Source organism: Meles meles, chromosome 16 (genome assembly GCF_922984935.1).
Source record: "Meles meles chromosome 16, mMelMel3.1 paternal haplotype, whole genome shotgun sequence".
Lineage (NCBI taxonomy): Eukaryota > Metazoa > Chordata > Mammalia > Carnivora > Mustelidae > Meles > Meles meles.
In genome coordinates this window covers 66855431-66872811 of record NC_060081.1, presented here as the reverse complement: position 1 = coordinate 66872811, position 17381 = coordinate 66855431, and the positions used below count along the sequence as shown (strand labels likewise).

The following is a 17381-nucleotide window of genomic DNA, read 5'->3' as shown; positions in this document are numbered from 1 at the left end:
TAAGTAAATGGAATCGTCCAGAATGTTCTCTCTGGGGTTGACTTCTCCCCCCCACCCTAGGGTCTGTGAGATTCATCGGTATCTCAACCCTTCTCTTTGCTGCGTACTATTCCACGGTGTCAGACTACCCCCCCCCGCCGTCATTCATCGGTCTGCTGTGTGTGGGCATTTGGGTTGCTTCCCGTTTTGTGCTTTTATGAAAGGGACCACTGTGATCGTTCTTATGGATGTCTTTTGGTGAACAGAATGGACACCCAGGAGTTGGGTGGCAGGGTCACAGAGCTTTAGACCCCGAGAAATGGTTTTCGGAAGTGGCTGTGCCGATTTACACAACAAGGTATGAAGACACTCTGGCGAACTGGGTATTTTCTGTCTTTTCCGTTTTCTACATTTGGTGGCATGGGGGGGGGGATATTTAATAAATTTAAAATGCCCCCTCAGGCCTTCTGCCGTCCAGCTCGTGTTGCGGTCTTGGGCGAGCGTTTATGAAGGCCCGCAGCTAGCTCAGAACTGCCCACATGAATGCATCACGCAGACACCACCTCGAGCCATAAGCCACCCTCTCTGAGGGCCGTCCCAGCCCAGTTAATAGCCAGAAGCAGCCCGGATCAGCTTCCAGGGCCTGTGCTGTTACAGAGAACTCTGCAGTTTCCTCAAGGGGTCAACAGACCAGCCCACCTCACAGAGCAAAGCCAGATTGCCACACGGCCCTCCTTCCCCCTCTCAGAGCCAACAGTTGTTCACACGGCCCACCTCCCAGTCCTTGCCCAGCCTGGCCCAGCTCCCCTCGAGGCCATGCACCCCAGCTTCCCCAGGCTCCTGTAAGCCACCCTCTTAGTGGCTCAGTGGCCCTGGGCGGTGGTTCAGACTGTGCCATCGGCAAACAGGTGCATCTCGGGGGCCCATGGTGCTGGCCTGAGGTGAGATTTCTGTTTCTGTTTACCTGAAGCACAAACCTCAGAGTATTCATCCCACCCCAGCCCGACGTAACAAGCATTCACAGAATACAACTACCAAACCTTCTCCTAATTCCCTCCCTGTTTTGCTTTTCTTCTCCAAATTATAAATTCTAAAAACAACAACAACAAAAACTTTACCAAGCTCCTATCAAAACCAGCCCTGGCCAAGCTGATTACTTATATCCACTTCACTAGTCCTCTCAACTAGTCTACACCCCTACAGGGGAACAGAGGACACAAGACATCTGGACCTAGCCTTCTCCTATGTCTAACTACACTAAAATACTTAATGAACCCACTTCTTGGCTTACTTAACTGCCAGGAAGGTAGTAATCGTCCCATTTGACAGTGGTAGAAAGTGCAGCCAGGAGAGGGTGAGCAACTCGGTCAAGGTGATTCAGAGAGAACGAGGCAGAAGTAGGTTGGGGTCCCATGGACCACAGACCTGCTGCTCACTCCCATCTGGGTCCCTTGTGCTCCATGCTGTCCCAGGAACTGGCAGGATGAAGGATGCCAGGCCCAGCAGAGGCGACCCCCTCACGCCTGGACTTTTGTTCTCCACCAGAGCTATGAGCTTGGAGTATCTGAGAGACAGAGAAATGGGCTGTCTAGGCCCCAAGAAGGCCTTTTTATGTTAGTGTGACTGAAGGAGGCCTGATAGCCCCCGCTGCTCCCGGGAGCACTAGGCTGGAGGTCCGTCTAGTGGAGGGGGCCGGGAAGGTGTCGCATATCTTCAGCGAGCGGACAGTGGGCAGGAGGCATTTTCTACTACCTTTGTTATTTGAAGGGGAACGTTTCTTGGTACATTTAAAAACAAGATATTTCCAATATCATGTTTTCAATTTCAACCCTTCACACAATTTGATTTGCATCAGATAAAATAGTTGACTGGTGGGGCTCCTGAGTGGCTCAGTCGGTTAAACATCAGATTCTTGGTTTCGGCTCAGGTCATGATCTCATGGTCGTGAGATTGAGCCCCGTGTCAGGCTCCGTGCTCAGCAAGGAGTCTGCTTCAGATTCTCTCTCTGCCTCCTGCTCACTCTCTCTCTCTCTCTCTCTCCAATAAATAAAATCTTAAAAAAAAAAAAAAATAGCTGACCGACCCCCCCCCCCACCACCACAACATTCCTTTGCTGGTATTTCTGATGCCTCATTGACTCCTGTGACCACCACATCCTGGACGGATGACCTTGGGCAAGTTGTTTTATTTTCTTGAAAATCAGTTTTTTCATCTGTAAAATGGATACTTTAATAACACCTCGTGTAGGGGCGCCTGGGTGGCTCAGTGGGTTAAAGCCTCTGCCTTTGGCTCAGGTCATGATCTCAGAGTCCTGGGATTGAGCCCCGCGTAGGGCTCTCTGCTCAGCAGGGAGCCTGCTTCCCTTCCTCTCTCTCTCTCTGCCTGCCTCTCTGCCTACTTGTGATCTCTGTCAAATAAATAACATCTTAAAAAAAAAAAAACACCTTGTGTAACTTTGCCATTTGCCATATATCAAGTACTGTAATAAAAACTTAGGATATAAATGCATCTTATTTACTTCTCCTTGCATCACTTTGAGGAACTTCTAAATACAAAATCGAGGTTTGGGAAAGCTGGCTGACTTGTCCAAGGTCACCCAGTCGGGATACGCAAAGACCATGACTGGTGGGGTACCTGGGTGGCACAGTCGGTTAAGCAACCGGCATCTCTTTATTGTCACCAGGGGTGGGCTGGAACCTCACTCAGAGCCGCTGACCTCCATCTGTAAGCCCCCCTCAGCACTGGGGCAACTCAGCTATGTCGAGGAGGTGAATCTCTGGCATGTTGGACAGACCACTGTCCTTCCTAGAGACTCAGTCCGGGGGCTGGTGTGGGGGGAGGAAACCAACCCCTTGGCCACAGATTACAACCTAGAAGGTCTCTCAGAGACATGGATTCAGCCCCCATTCACAGATGCAAAAAAAAAAACAAAAAAAACAATAAACACAGAGAAGAAGAAGGCAAATAACCTACCCAAGGGTACATGGTGAAGGAAGCTGAAAAGGGCCAGACCCAGGCTCCCAATTTTCCAAAAGCTAAGGACCCAGCACCATTTTTGAAAGGTCCCACAGCTGGCTTCATTTCTACTTCTTGATGCTAGCCTTCACGTGGCAATGAACAAATGTTGTTAAAGCAGACGGCTCTCCTAAACTCCCCAGCAAAGACCCAGGCCCGGTCGAAGATGCTGAGTTCAAGGTGGCTGAGAGTGGGCGAGGGGTGCTGTTTTAAAGAAAATCCTTGCAATTACATTTCCAACCCATGGCTGTGCCCTCCCCCAACCCATAAACTTCCTGCATCATCTTCATTGTTTCCATCCCATTTAGAGAGACGGAATGTTTCCAGGGATTCAATTTCTCTCATAATAGTTGGAAGGAAACAAAACTATATGCTGTAAACATGTGCTGCATTGTATGGAAAAGACCTTTACGACGGGGGAGGTGGAGCAAAGGCAGACCAAGGTGCCCCACCCCCAAATCCGTCCCCTAACACCTCCATGCCTGCATCCTGGAACATTTAAACGTCTCACAGCCAGGAACATAGAGCTTTAAAGTGAATATATTTTTAGCCCCTGGAATGCAAAATGAAGCTCTGTGAGGTGTAAGAACCAACTCTTTCTCAGCAGTTTTCTCTCAATGAAAATAAGAGAGGTTCGTCCATTTTTCTAAGCACGTGTGTAGGGCTGATGAGGGAAAGCTCATTACTTCCGTCTGACACATACTCAATTCTCTCCATACACATAGGATGGGGTTTTTTTTTTTCCCCTCCTTGCATTTTATTCTCCAGCTGCGAAATGATATTAAATTTCATCAGATTTGAACAAAATCTATGGTCTTGAAACTGTTTCCTTCAAGACCCCCTCATATTTATTCAGAATTCATGAATCATGTTCGGATAACACAACCATAATTATTTTTAAAGTGTGATGTTTGTGGCTTTAATAGGAAATGCTTGCAAAAGGCCTTTTCTCTTTGATTGTTTGTAATCTTAGCAGTAATCACTGCCATTCCCTTCTCCGCACCACAGAGAGCGAAACACAATTTCATTTTAATATGAATCGCGAGCTCTTAACCCAGGTTTTAATTAAAGCAATAAAAGCCATATCGTCCCTACCCTTTATGATGTACACAGACTCAGAGGCCAGAGTTACTAAGCCCAGAATCTTCTATTGCAGCAAGGACAGGAGGGCCTCCTGCCTCTCGATGCATTTACTGTTTATGCATTTATTCCTAGTACATCGTTTCGTAAAGACTCAACCACCCCTCTCTCTGTCTGCTCTGCAGTTTTCTCGTCTGTAAGATGGGACAGCAACAGTACTTACCGGACAGAGTTCATGGAAAATATTTAGCTCTAGTGTCTGAGTCCAGGGAAGTGCACCGCGCATGTCCCTATCATCAGCATCATCGGTATTGGTATCTGGGCTGGGAAAATCCAACAGACCATCTGCCCTGAGGACCATAATTCACCTGAGGACTAGGCTGGGATAATACCAACCCAGGTGAAGGAAATGGAGCAGATGGAACCTGGAATTCGGGGCTCTGGGCTTTTCCCCACTCCAGGCATCCTACACGGTCCCTGGCTGGAAGGATGCTGCACCCTCAAGGTGAGAGGATGGTGCCTGGGAACTGCAGCTGTGACTCTGACCAGCTCTGGCCTTCAGGGTTCCTGGTTATACCGTCCACGCAGCCTAGGAGTGTGCCTGATCCAATGGTAAGAAAAATGGACCAGGCATCCCTGGGATCTACAAAGGAAGGTTGCTGCCCACTCACAGGGGTGTGCAGACCCCACAGCAAGAACCTGCTTAACTCCAATTCCTTGCAAGCCTGTGCGAGCCAGGTGTGCTGTGAGGCACTGTGAGGCCTCACCGTGTGCCATGGGGAATCCTGGCCTTTGTGGTATCACTCCAGGCCAGCACACATCCTCCTGCTACATTCACAAGGGACACAAAAACCTTGCACCCTGCTCACACCGGCAGTGCTCATAGTCGGTGGTGCTGACCCTAGGGTTCCCCAGGGAGCACCTCAAATGTGAGCCCCCTGCACCTCCCCCCTCTCAAAGAGCCCCTGGGCCCAATGGGATTCCTACTCTAAGAAGAAAAACAATTCCATCTCCCCAGAGCTTCTTAGAACACGCCTTCCATTCACTTGCTGTCTCCTCTGTGGATGAGCTGCCCATTCCCCCACTGTTCACGTAGCTCAGGTCGGAAGGCAGCCTTGACATCCTCTTGCCTCGCCGCTGCCCCACCTGGACCACTGTCTGTCTTTCCTACAAATCCCACCGCGCCTTACTCAGCTCCATCAGTATCTGGCCCCACGAGCTGCCCACACACCTCCTTCTTGTCCCCCTACCACTCCATGCTCTCAGCCTTGGCTCTGGGCTCTGGCTTCCCATCCCCCCACCTTGGCACCATTCTGGGTCTCTACAGCTCAGCCACCATGCTGCTGCTGGGCTCTGCTGAGAGCTGCCCACTCCCTGGATGCACCCATGACCCCATCAATGCCCACAGCTGCTTCTCTCGCAATCACCACCCACTTCCCATTCCATGACGAAGGTGTCCTCACTGCCCAGCACCCTGCTTGGGGACTCTTGGAGCCTGGCCCCCCTCTTATCTCTCCTCACCCAGCTTAGATTCTCTGGTTCTTCATTTCTGCTCTCTTTTGCACAAAAAACTTGAGCGTCCTTCCAATACACCTGCCTGGCAAATCATCACCGCAGATTCATCCAACTGTCTGCCCCCATAACACCTGTACCAAGAGCTCAGTCTCCCACAGGCCACACAAATATCCCAGACCTCCTCCACCCCTTCAGACCCTTGGTGCCCTGACTCAGCAGGTGACCTGTCCACAAACCTCTCAGAGAAAGTAGATGCTTTCAAGTACAGATGCCCTCTGCTCCCGAGTTAAAAAAAAAAAAAAGGAGACACACTCCTTTTCCCTTTGTCTCCTCTCCTGGCTCAGGCCAGAGTGTCCAACTCTGAGCAGGACCCAGCCCCTCCCCAAACTTAACCCATCAATTAACCCTTCCTTCTCCTGAACCCCATGCTTTATCCTTTCTCTTGGATGACTTCCAGCAACAACTAACATCCTAAAGATTCTCTCATCTTAAAAAACAAAACAAAACAAAAATTTAAAACCCCTCTTTCGGAGTCCTCATCTCATTGAGCTATGGCCCTGGCCCTTGTCCTGCACAGCCAGACTTCACAAACGCATGACACAAGTTGTGTCTACATCCTTACTGCATGCTTCCTTCTCGGTCCACCCCAGGACCTGCACAAAATCCACTACCCATCAAAGATGCTTTATCTGAGATCCACAATGACTTTTTTTTTCTTAAAACTATTGGACACATTTCAACTCTTATTGCAACCAAACCCTCAGGAGCATTTGACCCACTCTTTCTTGTGTACATTTTATGCAACTTTATGAAATTATAACACATCCCTATGGTCTAAAATCTAAAATATAAAAAGGTACAATGAAAATTGTCTTTTCCACACCTGTCCATGTGCCCAGTTTCCATAACACACACACACACATATAAACATGCACACACACATATATGTACACACACAACGTACAAAGCCACTATTAGTAGTTCCCATATATCCTTCCAGAGTTGCTTTCATCAAACACAAGCACTTAGAAACAGTCTCACTACCTTTTTTCATAAATGGTAACCTACTAGACTTACTAGTTAATCACCCTACTTTTTTTTTTTTTTAAAGATTTTTATTTATTTGACAGACAGAGATCACAGGCAGTCACAGAGGCAGGCAGAGAGAGAGGAGGAAGCAGGCTCCCTGCTGAGCAGAGAGCCCGATGTGGGGCTCGATCCCAGGACTCTGGGATCACGACCTGAGCCGAAGGCAGAGGCTTTAACCCACTGAGCCACCCAGGCACCCCCTACCTTTTTCAATAAACAATGTATCTAAAGAACTTCCCTATCTTTCCAGTTTCTTCATTCTTTCTTTAGAGCCCCAAGTAGTCCACTTGATAAATGTACATAATGTATTTAACTCGTCCCACATTGTTACATATTTGGGCTGTTGCCAATTCTTCGTCATTATGCCAATACCAAGACCAGTAATCTTGAAGACACCATTTCTCAGGCGAGCAAATGTATCTGTAGGATATGCTTCCAAAAGGGAAATTGCTGGGTTAAAGGTCAATGCATTTGTAATTTTGATAGATGTTGCCAGCTTGCTCTCCATAGAGTTAGAGCAATTTACTCTCCCTTCAAGCACTGTATGAAAGTGCCTGTTTTCCCACAGGGGCTCGAACAGAGTCTATTGTCAAACCTTTGAATTTTTGTCAGTCTAAGAGGTGAGAAATGGTAGTTTTGTTTCTTTTAGGAACTGATTTTTGCATCTTTTCACAAATTTAAAATCCATTTGCATTTCCTGTACTGAAACCTTATTGATTCATATCTCCCACATGTTTTTCTACCAGGGTTTTGAATTGATTTCTGGGAACTTGAAAAAAAAATTATTAACATATAATGAGTTATTCGTGTCAGGGGTACAAGTCTGTAATTCATCAGTCTTACACAACTCACAGCACTCATCACAGCAAATTCCCTCCCCAATGTCTATCACCCAACCACCCCATCCCTGCCACTCCCCTACACTCCAGAAACCCTCAGTTTGTTTCCCGAGATTGAGAGTTTCTTATGGTCTGTCTCCCTCTCTGAGTTCATCCTGTTTCATTTTTTCCTCTCTTCCCCCATGAACTTCTGCCTTGTTTCTCAAATTCGACGTATCAGGGAGATCATATGATAATTGTCTTTCTCTGATTGACTTATTTCACTTAGCATAATACCCTCCAGTTCCACCCACTTGGTTGCAAATGGCAAGAATTCATTTTTTGATGGTTGCATAATATTCCGTTGTATATATATACCATATCTTCTTTATCCGTCCATTAGTTGATGGACATCTGGGCTCTTTCCATAGTTGGGCTATTGTGGACACTGCTGCTATAAACATTGGGGTACACGTGTCCCTTCGGATCACTACATTTGTATCTTTGGGGTAAATACCCAGTAGTGTGATTGCTGGGTTGTACGGTATAGCTCTACTGCCAACTTTTTGAGGAACCTCCATACTGTTTCCCAGAGTGGCTGCACCAGCTTGCATTTCCACCAACTGTGGGTTCCTCTTTCTCCACATTTTCACCAACATCTGCCATTTCCAGACTTGTTAATTTTAGCCATTCTGACTGCTGTAAGGTGGTATCTCACTGTGGTTTTGATCTGTATTTCCCTGATGCCAAGTGATGTTGAGCAATTTTTTTGTATGCCTGTTGGTCACTTGGATGTCTTCTTTGCAGAAATGTCTCTTCATGTCATCTGCCCATTTCCTGATTGGATTATCTGTTCTTTGGGTGTTGAGTTGGTAAGTTCTTTATAGATTATGGATATGAGCTCTTCTTTCTCTGACATGTCATTTGCAAATATCTTCCCCCATTCTGTCGGTTGTCTTTTGGTTTTGTTGGCTGTTTCCTTTGCTGTGCAAAAGCTTTTGATCTTGATGAAATCCCAATAGTTCATCTTTGCCCTTGCTTCTCTTGCCTTTGGTGACGTTTCTAGGAAAAAATTGCTGCGGCTGAGGTCAAAGAGGTTGCCACCTGTGTTCTCCTCTAGGATTTTGATGGATTCCTGTCTCACATTTAGGTCTCCAGTGAGGATTTGCATTTAAATCCTCCGGTGAGGATTTGCCAGGCAGGTGTACTCTGGGAACTCTTTATATCTTTGGGAGATTAATCCTTTGACTATATTGTGAGCTGAAAATAATTTGGCACAATTTTTCATTTGTCTCTTGAATTTACTTATGCTGTTTTAGCCATATAAAAGTTGTTTTTCTTTTTTTCTTTTTTATTTGTGGCCAAATTTTTAAGCTTTTTCTTCTAAGACTTGGAGTCATGGAAATATCTTTCCCACTCTAAAGCTGTAAAGTATACCTTATTTTTTCTGGTGCCTTTGTGCCATGAGTACATATAAGTCTCTAATTTATGTAAATGTTATCCTTTGAAAGGGAAGAAGCTGTGGACCCAGGATCATTTTCCCCAAAATCCCTTACCTCCATCTAAGACTCCACGTTCTCCTCTTACTTCTCTGGTCACTGCTTCTCAACCTATTTCAAGGTCTTCTCCTCCGACACTTTGCTTTCAAATATTGGAGATCAACAGTTAAGCTCCTTGCTCTTCTCCTCACTCTTTTCTCTCTATGTCTTTGCAAATTTCCTCCTCACAGGGTTTTAATAGCATGGGCGAGGAACTTCCAAGTTGACTTCCCCAAGGACTTCCAGCCATCTCTCTACGTGATCATCTTCACTTGGATGAGCATCTCAAATGTAACATGTCCAAGTCTAACCTCATCAAATCTGCACTTCCCCAGGCCTTTCCCAACTTAGAAAACTGATACCACCATGCTGGAGAAAGGGCTATGCTGGAAGCCTGAGAGTCATCCTTTACTCCTTCATTTCTCTCTCACCCTAGATCTAACCATTGGCAAGACCTACAAACTTTATTTTCAAAACATATCTTAGATCCAACCACTTCTTTCCTTCTCCTCTGCCTCTACCACAGTAGAGGATACGCCATCCTTCACTTACCCTCCCATGTGGCCTACCTGTATCTGCTCTTGCCATTAACAACTTTTAAAAACTATACTATTTGACCGTGTTATTCAATCTCAATCTCTTTCTCACTAACAAAGCCCAGTGACTTGCTTTGACTAACAGAATGTGCTGGAAATAGTCATGTGCCAGCTCTCTCCCTCCCTCTCTCCCTCTCTATCTCTCTCTCTCAATCTCTCTCTCTCTCTCTCTCTTTCTCTCTCTCACATGCACACACACACGTCCTTTCAATAATTCTTAGGATAAAGTCAGAATTCTTTAGTGGAAGTCATATTTACAGCTATGAGAGTGGGACATTCTACCTACAACCAGGAAGGGTAGACTAAGGAGCTGACATCCGCAGTGCCCCTGAAGGGACAAACAGCATTTGTTGGGTGAAAATGGTTAGGGGGTTCCTATCAGAAGAAACAGTGCATGCAAAGGCACAGAGCTATAAATGAGCACAAGAGGTGACCAGAGAGTCATCTGTGTAACCAAAGCATTATTTAGGATGAGAAAAACATGGAAATAAGTCCATATCTTAGCTTACATTCTCTTGAAGTAGAGCCTGAGATTGGGGCTCCTATGACACTGACATTCCCCTTGAGAAGTGACTCTGAAGGGAAGGGAGGGCAACAGGACAGGGCAAGGGAAGGAGCTGAGCAAGGATGCTGTGTCAGCCGGAGCTCCGTGGGGATCTGTAGAATTGCTCCTGGCTTGAGACCAGATGCCCACCTGGTCTTCTAGACCATCCCCCACACCCCTCCGCATTCAGGGTTCTCATTTGGCAGAGGCCAATCCTCCAGAGAAGGGGCAGCTGTGAATAGTTAGCAGCCGGCATTCACAGCAGCTGGAGGACAGGTGCCCCGGCCTGGTGACGGGAATCCACACCACTCATCTCAGGTACTTATAATACTCTGGGCGGCAAATGTTACTTCTCCCAACTGACAGAACACTGCTACCCCTTGCACAGGGTTATAGAGGGCATCTGGCTGGGATATGCAAGAGCTGACTTGAATCCAAGTCTGCTGAGCCCACGGCCTTGTTCCTTTCCTCTTCAGCCTCATCCCAACAAGAAGGAGACTCTTCCCAGGGTCACATAACTGGGAAATATCATCCTTGTGACTCCTGGCGAGGGTCTGTTCTCAACCGGGGGTGGGGGGAGCTTATCTCTACAAGGCCCCCCACCTCCCAGAAGCTGCTGATGGGCCAGAAGCCATGCCTGAGAATTGCATCTCGGTCTCAGACCACCCACAGGAGTCTGGTACAAAAGGAAACACAAGGTCCAGGAAGGGGGGAAAGGGGATACTGTGTGAAAGCTAAGGCAACCAGGCAGGAATTCTATGGAAACTTGTAAAAACCAAACAATAAAGTATGCATTTGCAAAAGAAACTGCAAGCCCATAGAGCTGGTTTGGAAGTTTGTAACAGGGGGTGCAGTTGGCTGTTACAGATCCCAAAGGAAACTATGTCTCTACCCCTGTTTCTAGATTAAAAAAAAAAAAAAAAGGATGGTATTTCAAGAGAAGGTTACGTTAAAGAGCAGGTTCTTAATACAATGAAATGGTATGTCCTAGAAGCACATCTTCCAGAAATGGCTTCCTGCTTACATCAAGAGCCTTGCACATAAATAGGTGCCCAATAAACATCTGCTAAATGGGTGAATCTCATATTTAACTGTATTTATAACATGCATTTTATGCCGTTTAGACTCTTTGTACTCTGGGGCTGTCTGGGTGGACAGGCAAGGGGCTCAGTTAAGCATCTGACTCTTGATTTCCGCTCAGGTCTTGATCTCAGGGTAGAAAGTTCAAGTCCCACGTTGGGCTCCAGGCTGGGCAAGGAGCCTATTAAAAAAAAAAAAAAGACATATAGAACGTTTGTACTCTGAATCCTCTGTTGGCGAGGAAACCATCATTTTGCCCAGATGTTTATGTCAGCCCCCCCCCCAGGAGCTGGGACCATACAATCCCTGCGGTTGGTGGGGCAGCACAACATGACAGGGCGTTCATGTATGTATGTTGGGAGGGGGGTTTAGACAAGCACTTCAGGGAAAAGACTGGAAGAAAACATTAAGAAGTAGGGATCCAGCCCCCCAAGCCACTAGGGGCTGCATGTCCTGGATGAGTCTGTTATTCTTCAGTAAAATCAGCATGAACAACATCCCATGTTCCCATGGGTTTGTTAAAAGACCATAATCCTTTGCAGTTCTTCACATCAACAGGTGGGGTCTACTTCCCCATGCCTTGAGTCTACACTGGCTCTCTGACTTGCTTTGAGTGACAGAATGTGCTGGGAGTACCCATGTGCCAGTTCTAAGCCTAGACCTCAACAGGTCTTGCAGCTGCTGTTCTTGCTGCTCTGGGAACCCTTTTCCACCACGCGAACCACCTCAGGCTAGCCTGCTGGGGGACAAGAGACTGTCTGGAAGAGAAGTGAGTCCCCATGCCAACCAGCCCACAGCTGACCTGGCAGCTTACAGTGGCCACTTACAGGGGTCCTAGCTGTGGCCAGAAGAGCCACCCAGCTGAACCCAACCAAACCACCAATCCACGGAATTTTGAACTATGTAAATATTTGTTGTTTTAAGATGCTAAGTTTTGACTTGCTTAGGGTTGTTTTTTTTAAAGATTTTATTTATTCTGTTTATTTATTTATTTGAGAGAGAGAGAGAGCAAGCATGAGCAGAGCAGGGGCAGAGGGAGAAGGAGAGACAGAATCTCAAGCAGATTCTGTGCTGGGTACAGAGCCCAATGCAGGGCTCGATCTCAGGACTCCAAGATCATGACCCAAGCCCAAATCAGCAGTCCAATGCCCAACTGACTGATCTACCCAGGAGCCCCTTGACATGCTTCATATGCAATGAACGCCAACTGGCACCCTGTAAGAAGTCTAGATTGCAATTGCTAAATCTGCTCCCATCAAGGCTGGCTCCTGCTGCCAGGTGGCTGGTCAATCACAGAGAACCCTGATGTTTTCTCTATGAAGCGTTAAGTTAGGGAGACTCCGAGTGACAGCACAAGAGACTTGGATTCCCCTGGAGGAATCCAACTGCCTCATTTCACTGCCAGGGAAACTGAAGACCGGAAAAGAGAAGGGGCCACATGACCCATCACGCAAGTCTTTCCCAAGTGCCTTTTACATGTAAGGTTTTGTAACACTGGAAGCTACAACAGTGAATGAGGGACCAGATCCTGCTCTTATGGAAATCACAGTCTAGTGTGGAAATCAGATGCTAGCTAAGTCGTCACACAGATAAGCAGTAACAGATGCCATGGATTAAAAAGACACAGTGTCATGAGAGAGAATCAAGGAGAGGGGACCTAATTTGGATTTCAGGGTCATGAACAGCTTTCTGACAAAGGGACACTTGGCTGAAGGAAGTTTTGTGGCAGGCTTGAGGCAGGAATGGAACAAAGTAATGTGTGGAGCTCTGAGCCCCTGCTGTCCCCTCCCTGAAAGAGCCACTCAACATCCTCCAGCCTCAGCTTCCTCATCTATAAAATGGGATTAATGACAACCTACTACTTCTCAGGACTGATGAAGGTCAGCTGAAGTACCCACTGAGGAAAAGGCTTTGTGACAGTGATGACGTGCTGGGTGGACAGGCAAGGGCGCTGCTGCAAGCAGCCTGTGGGAACGCTTTGCCCCGCATCTCTTCTGTAAAGGACTGTGGGCCCACAGGGAGCCCCCGAGCCCCACTCTCCCTTCCCACAGGAGGATGGTGGCCACGCTCTCCATCACGGTTTCAGCCTGCCACAGCCCTGAGAGCCAGGCTCAGCACGTTAACAAAATGCACCTTAAATGCTGTGAAAGGGCTCAGATGAGATGCTTGGGAGCGGGGAAGCTCTGGTCTTTTGAGATGCCCACATGTCCAAGCTGATTACGGACAATTAAATGACTTCAGTGGCTTCTTCTAAAATGAGCATTTCCAGGAGCTGGAGTCTTGCCCACCAGCGTGTCTTTCAGGCTGGCACAAGTCAGTGCCATATAAAGGCCGGCTTGCCCCAGCATTGTGATGCTCACACGGTCACAGGCCAGCGAAGGGGCATGGATGGCATGGCGGCCCCAGCACGAGCACCCCTGCAGCAGCGGGGGAGGGAGGTGCAGTGCCCCGCAGCAGAGTTCATTCCCCCGCACTGAGTACGGGATCTTCCCTCCCTGGCAGTGCACCCTAAAAGCCACAGGCCCATGCCTTACTCATCTATGTCCACCACTGGGGTTGTCGCACAGGAGGGCACATAAATGAATTAATAGCATTCTGATTCCCCAGCTGGAAAATGGGGGCCCAGCCACCCGACTTGGACTGCCACAACCATCACGACTGCATAGAGGATGGAGGTCAGCTCCAGGGACGGGCTTGTCCAGCTCCCCAAGTTCCTCTGCACCCTCAGGTGCTGCCAACCTGTAGGCACCACGGCCTTAAGGAACCATCCTCCAAATTCCACAGCCCGCAGTGAGGACCCTCCCCAACTCCCCGGCCTCCAGTGAGGACCCTCCCCGGCACCCCAGCCTGCAGTAAGGATGCTACCAACTGAAAGAAAACAACTTTTGGAGACCAGGCTCTCAGTGGAAACTCAGATTCTAGCTGGCATCTGGAACTCCCAGAGGGCTAGGGACCAGGATAGCCCTGCAGAGGGATGACTCAGTCTCCTTCCCAGGGAGGACCACACAGGAAGCCTCTGCTCTCCTCCCTGTATGCCACGTCCACAATCCTCCCCAGGGGTACCACACAACTCTAGGTGGGCAGGAGAACTCCGTGTGCCTTTGCATGGCCATGTGTGCCTCCCTGCCAGTGTAGACCCCGTGGGTGCTATGTGGTGGCTAGAGGCAGAGAGTACCGGGGAGCATGTGACATCTCTACCCACTGCTGCCGAAAATTTCTCCTCTGTCCATGGGAAATGTGGGCAACACATTTGCTGTTTTACCAAGTTTTCAGTGGTGCCCATTTTAAGCCAACCGCAGCCAGGTAGGTGATTTACTGAAAACACCGTGGTCCCAGTTGGATTCGTCACTCTTAAAGGGATACTTGGTGTTCTTGATCCTTGTAAGAGAGGATAGTAGTGGCCTTGCCCCACTGCTCTGGCCCACCCTGGGTCCACCTCGCAGCAGCTCAGCTCCTGCCAGCTCCAGGCTGGACCCCCACACAGGGAGGATGGAGCACCCACCTGGCTGGTCGATAGCAGTTCTGGGTTCCCGTCACTCATCCCCACGTAGGCACTGTCACCATCAAACTAGAACAGAGAAAGAGAGAGAAGTCGGTCTGAATAAGATGTTTTCCAGAAAGCCCCAGGAGACGTCCAAGGAGGTCAGGAGACTGAACGCACGGAGCAAAAAGGTCTGTGGAGCCTGGAGAAGCAAAGCTCAAGCCCAAGATGCCCAAATCCCATTTCAGCAGAATTCCCTCTAGGGTGAAAAGAGCAGCCCCTGTTTTGTGGCCCCCGTGGGCTTGGATTGGCACCATTAATCACAGAATGAAGAGAGGAAAACATTTCTGCCCTTAATGCCTTGTCCAGAAATGTGGCAGATGGCCCTTGTCAGATACTGAGGCTCCCCATCCCTGGAAGTATGCAAATATCTCTCCTGGCCAAAAGGACATCAGACTATCAGCTGGAGCTAGAATTCCACATGATGGAGGGAGGCTGAGATCTTCAGAGTCCTGCCCCAGACATGCCCTCCAGGTCTTACCATCCTAAGAAGCTTGCGCCCCCCCCCCCATTTTCCCTTTAGGCCGCCTCTGGCCACAGGCAGTGAAGGCTGTAGTAGAAACCATGCACAGAAACTACGATCCTATGTTCCGATTAGCTGCCAAGTCTGGATGCAGGAAGATGTTCCTGCAGTAGGAAGCAGGTGTCATGGGGGAAGAGTGGGCTCTGGGCTCACTGGCTTTTTCCCCATGATGTGCATTCTTGAGCTGGTGTCTGGATTTCTGAAGCTCCTCATCTGTTGAATGAGGATAATGATAGTGGTCCCCTCTCCATGGGGTATTGTACCAAAACATGGAGAGCACTTAGCTCACTTCCAGTAAGTTCCCTTCCTTTGAGACAGGTGTCTTGGGTCATATTCCCTAAATGCAGAGCATGGGACCAGGATTCAAATGCCTGTGAATTTTTGGTAAGTGTTCTTTGGGAAAATCTGCAAGGGAGGGAGGAAAGCAGGACAGGGCAGTGGAAGTCGTTCAGCAAAGATGTGATCTCAGCTGGAGACCCGCTGCAGCCTGGTCCCATGAGGAGCCATGGGGCATGAATCGCCCCATGGAGTTCAGTCAGTCACTGGCTGTAGGCTGCCCTTAGGGGGCAAGGGGAGACATAACCTTCTGAGCAGGGTGGCCCCCATTTGGCCAGGGACAGTTCCCCAGAGAACCATGCCAGCTGTGAGCCATCTGCAGTCAGAGCTCCTGACAGATGGGAGCTGGCTGCAGAGGCTAGTGAAGGGATCCGGGTGGGGCCCCGATGGCAGCAGGACATTTTATTTTAATTGAAAATGTAATTTTTTTATTAGGTTATATTCACATGGCTCAAAATTTCCAACGCATGAAAAGCAACAGCGTGAAAATTCTCCTTCCCACCCACCTCCCGCCACCCCTTGCTCCTCTCCAGAGGCTACCCCTCAGTCTACCGGCTTCCTTTACATCCTTTCAGAGCTGGTCCACATGTATACATTTTATGGTCGTTTCTTTCACGTAAATGACAACATACTCTACACTGTGGTTTGCACCTCATTTTTCTCCTAGCAACACATCTTGGGAAGTGTTTTATATCAGAACGTAATTCTGTCTCCCGGTACCTGGTATTCCAGGTATGGATGTAACAGATACATTCAACTAGCTGAGCTCACAGGCAATTGAGCTGTTTCTAGTCTTTCCCTATCCCAGCACTGTTCTCGTGAATATTTTTGTACATTCATCATTTCGCCGGAGTGTGAGTTTATCTGTAGGGTTCGTCTGTAGAGTCGCTGGGTTCAGGCGTGTGTGCGTGTGAGATTCTGATAGGCATCGCCCAGCACCCTCGCGGAGGCCGTGAAAACACACCCTGCCGTGATTATGCACAAGATGCCAGGGCGCCTGGGCCCTCCTCACGGACAGAGGCTCAGCGCCCAGCCTGTTACCTCTGTGGGCAGCCCCCCCTTCCCGGTTCCCTTGCCTTGCTCTACCTTGTTCTTTGGTCCATAGACCATGTGACCTTCTAGCATTCCACGTCATTTACTTATATTACCATGTTCAGTGCTTGTGGTGGATTTCTCCTATCAAAACGGAGGCTCCTGACGGTCAGGAGTCCTGGGCTCTCTGCCTCCCAAACACCTAGAGTAGTGCCTGGCATAAAGCAGATAATCAATAATTGCTTGTTGGTTGAATGAATGAATGAAGCATGATACTATTCACATTATCTTTTACTAGGCCAGTCTTCCCATCAAGGCAGTAGGATTAATGGGTATACCCAAATGCCTTGCCAGCACAGGGATGGGCAGAGTCCTTCAGTGACTGTCGTATTAACAAAAGAAAAGGTCGCACCATGCCTAGAGTCTAGGCACGGGCCCCCAAGGCAGGGGTCATCCAGCACACTGTGCCTGGAGCTCTGCTTCAAGGCTCTGCTCAGAAACCACCTCCTCCAGGAGGCCTGCCAGGCTCTCACCTCCTCTGGCCGTCCTTCTTACAACATAGATTGTCTCCACATCTATCTTCTGCCCCAGAGTGGGAGCAACATGGAGGCTAGAACTGTGTCCTGGTCATCTCCAAACTGCTTCCCCCACAAGTATCTGGAACAGGCTGGCATCAGAAACGAAACTAGGAATGG

The 17381-nt window shown here is 48.5% G+C and overlaps 1 protein-coding gene across 5 annotated transcripts in view; it reads right to left on the bottom strand.

The window, feature by feature from the left end:
* TOX2 (TOX high mobility group box family member 2) overlaps positions 1 to 17381 on the bottom strand; it is a 132165-nt gene that overhangs the window by 66579 nt on the left and 48205 nt on the right. For all 5 annotated transcript variants that reach the window (XM_045980106.1, XM_045980107.1, XM_045980104.1 and 2 more), the window contains exon 2: positions 14757 to 14822. In XM_045980106.1, the coding sequence (XP_045836062.1) occupies positions 14757 to 14822 (66 nt within the window). The remainder of the gene's footprint in view (positions 1 to 14756; positions 14823 to 17381) is intronic.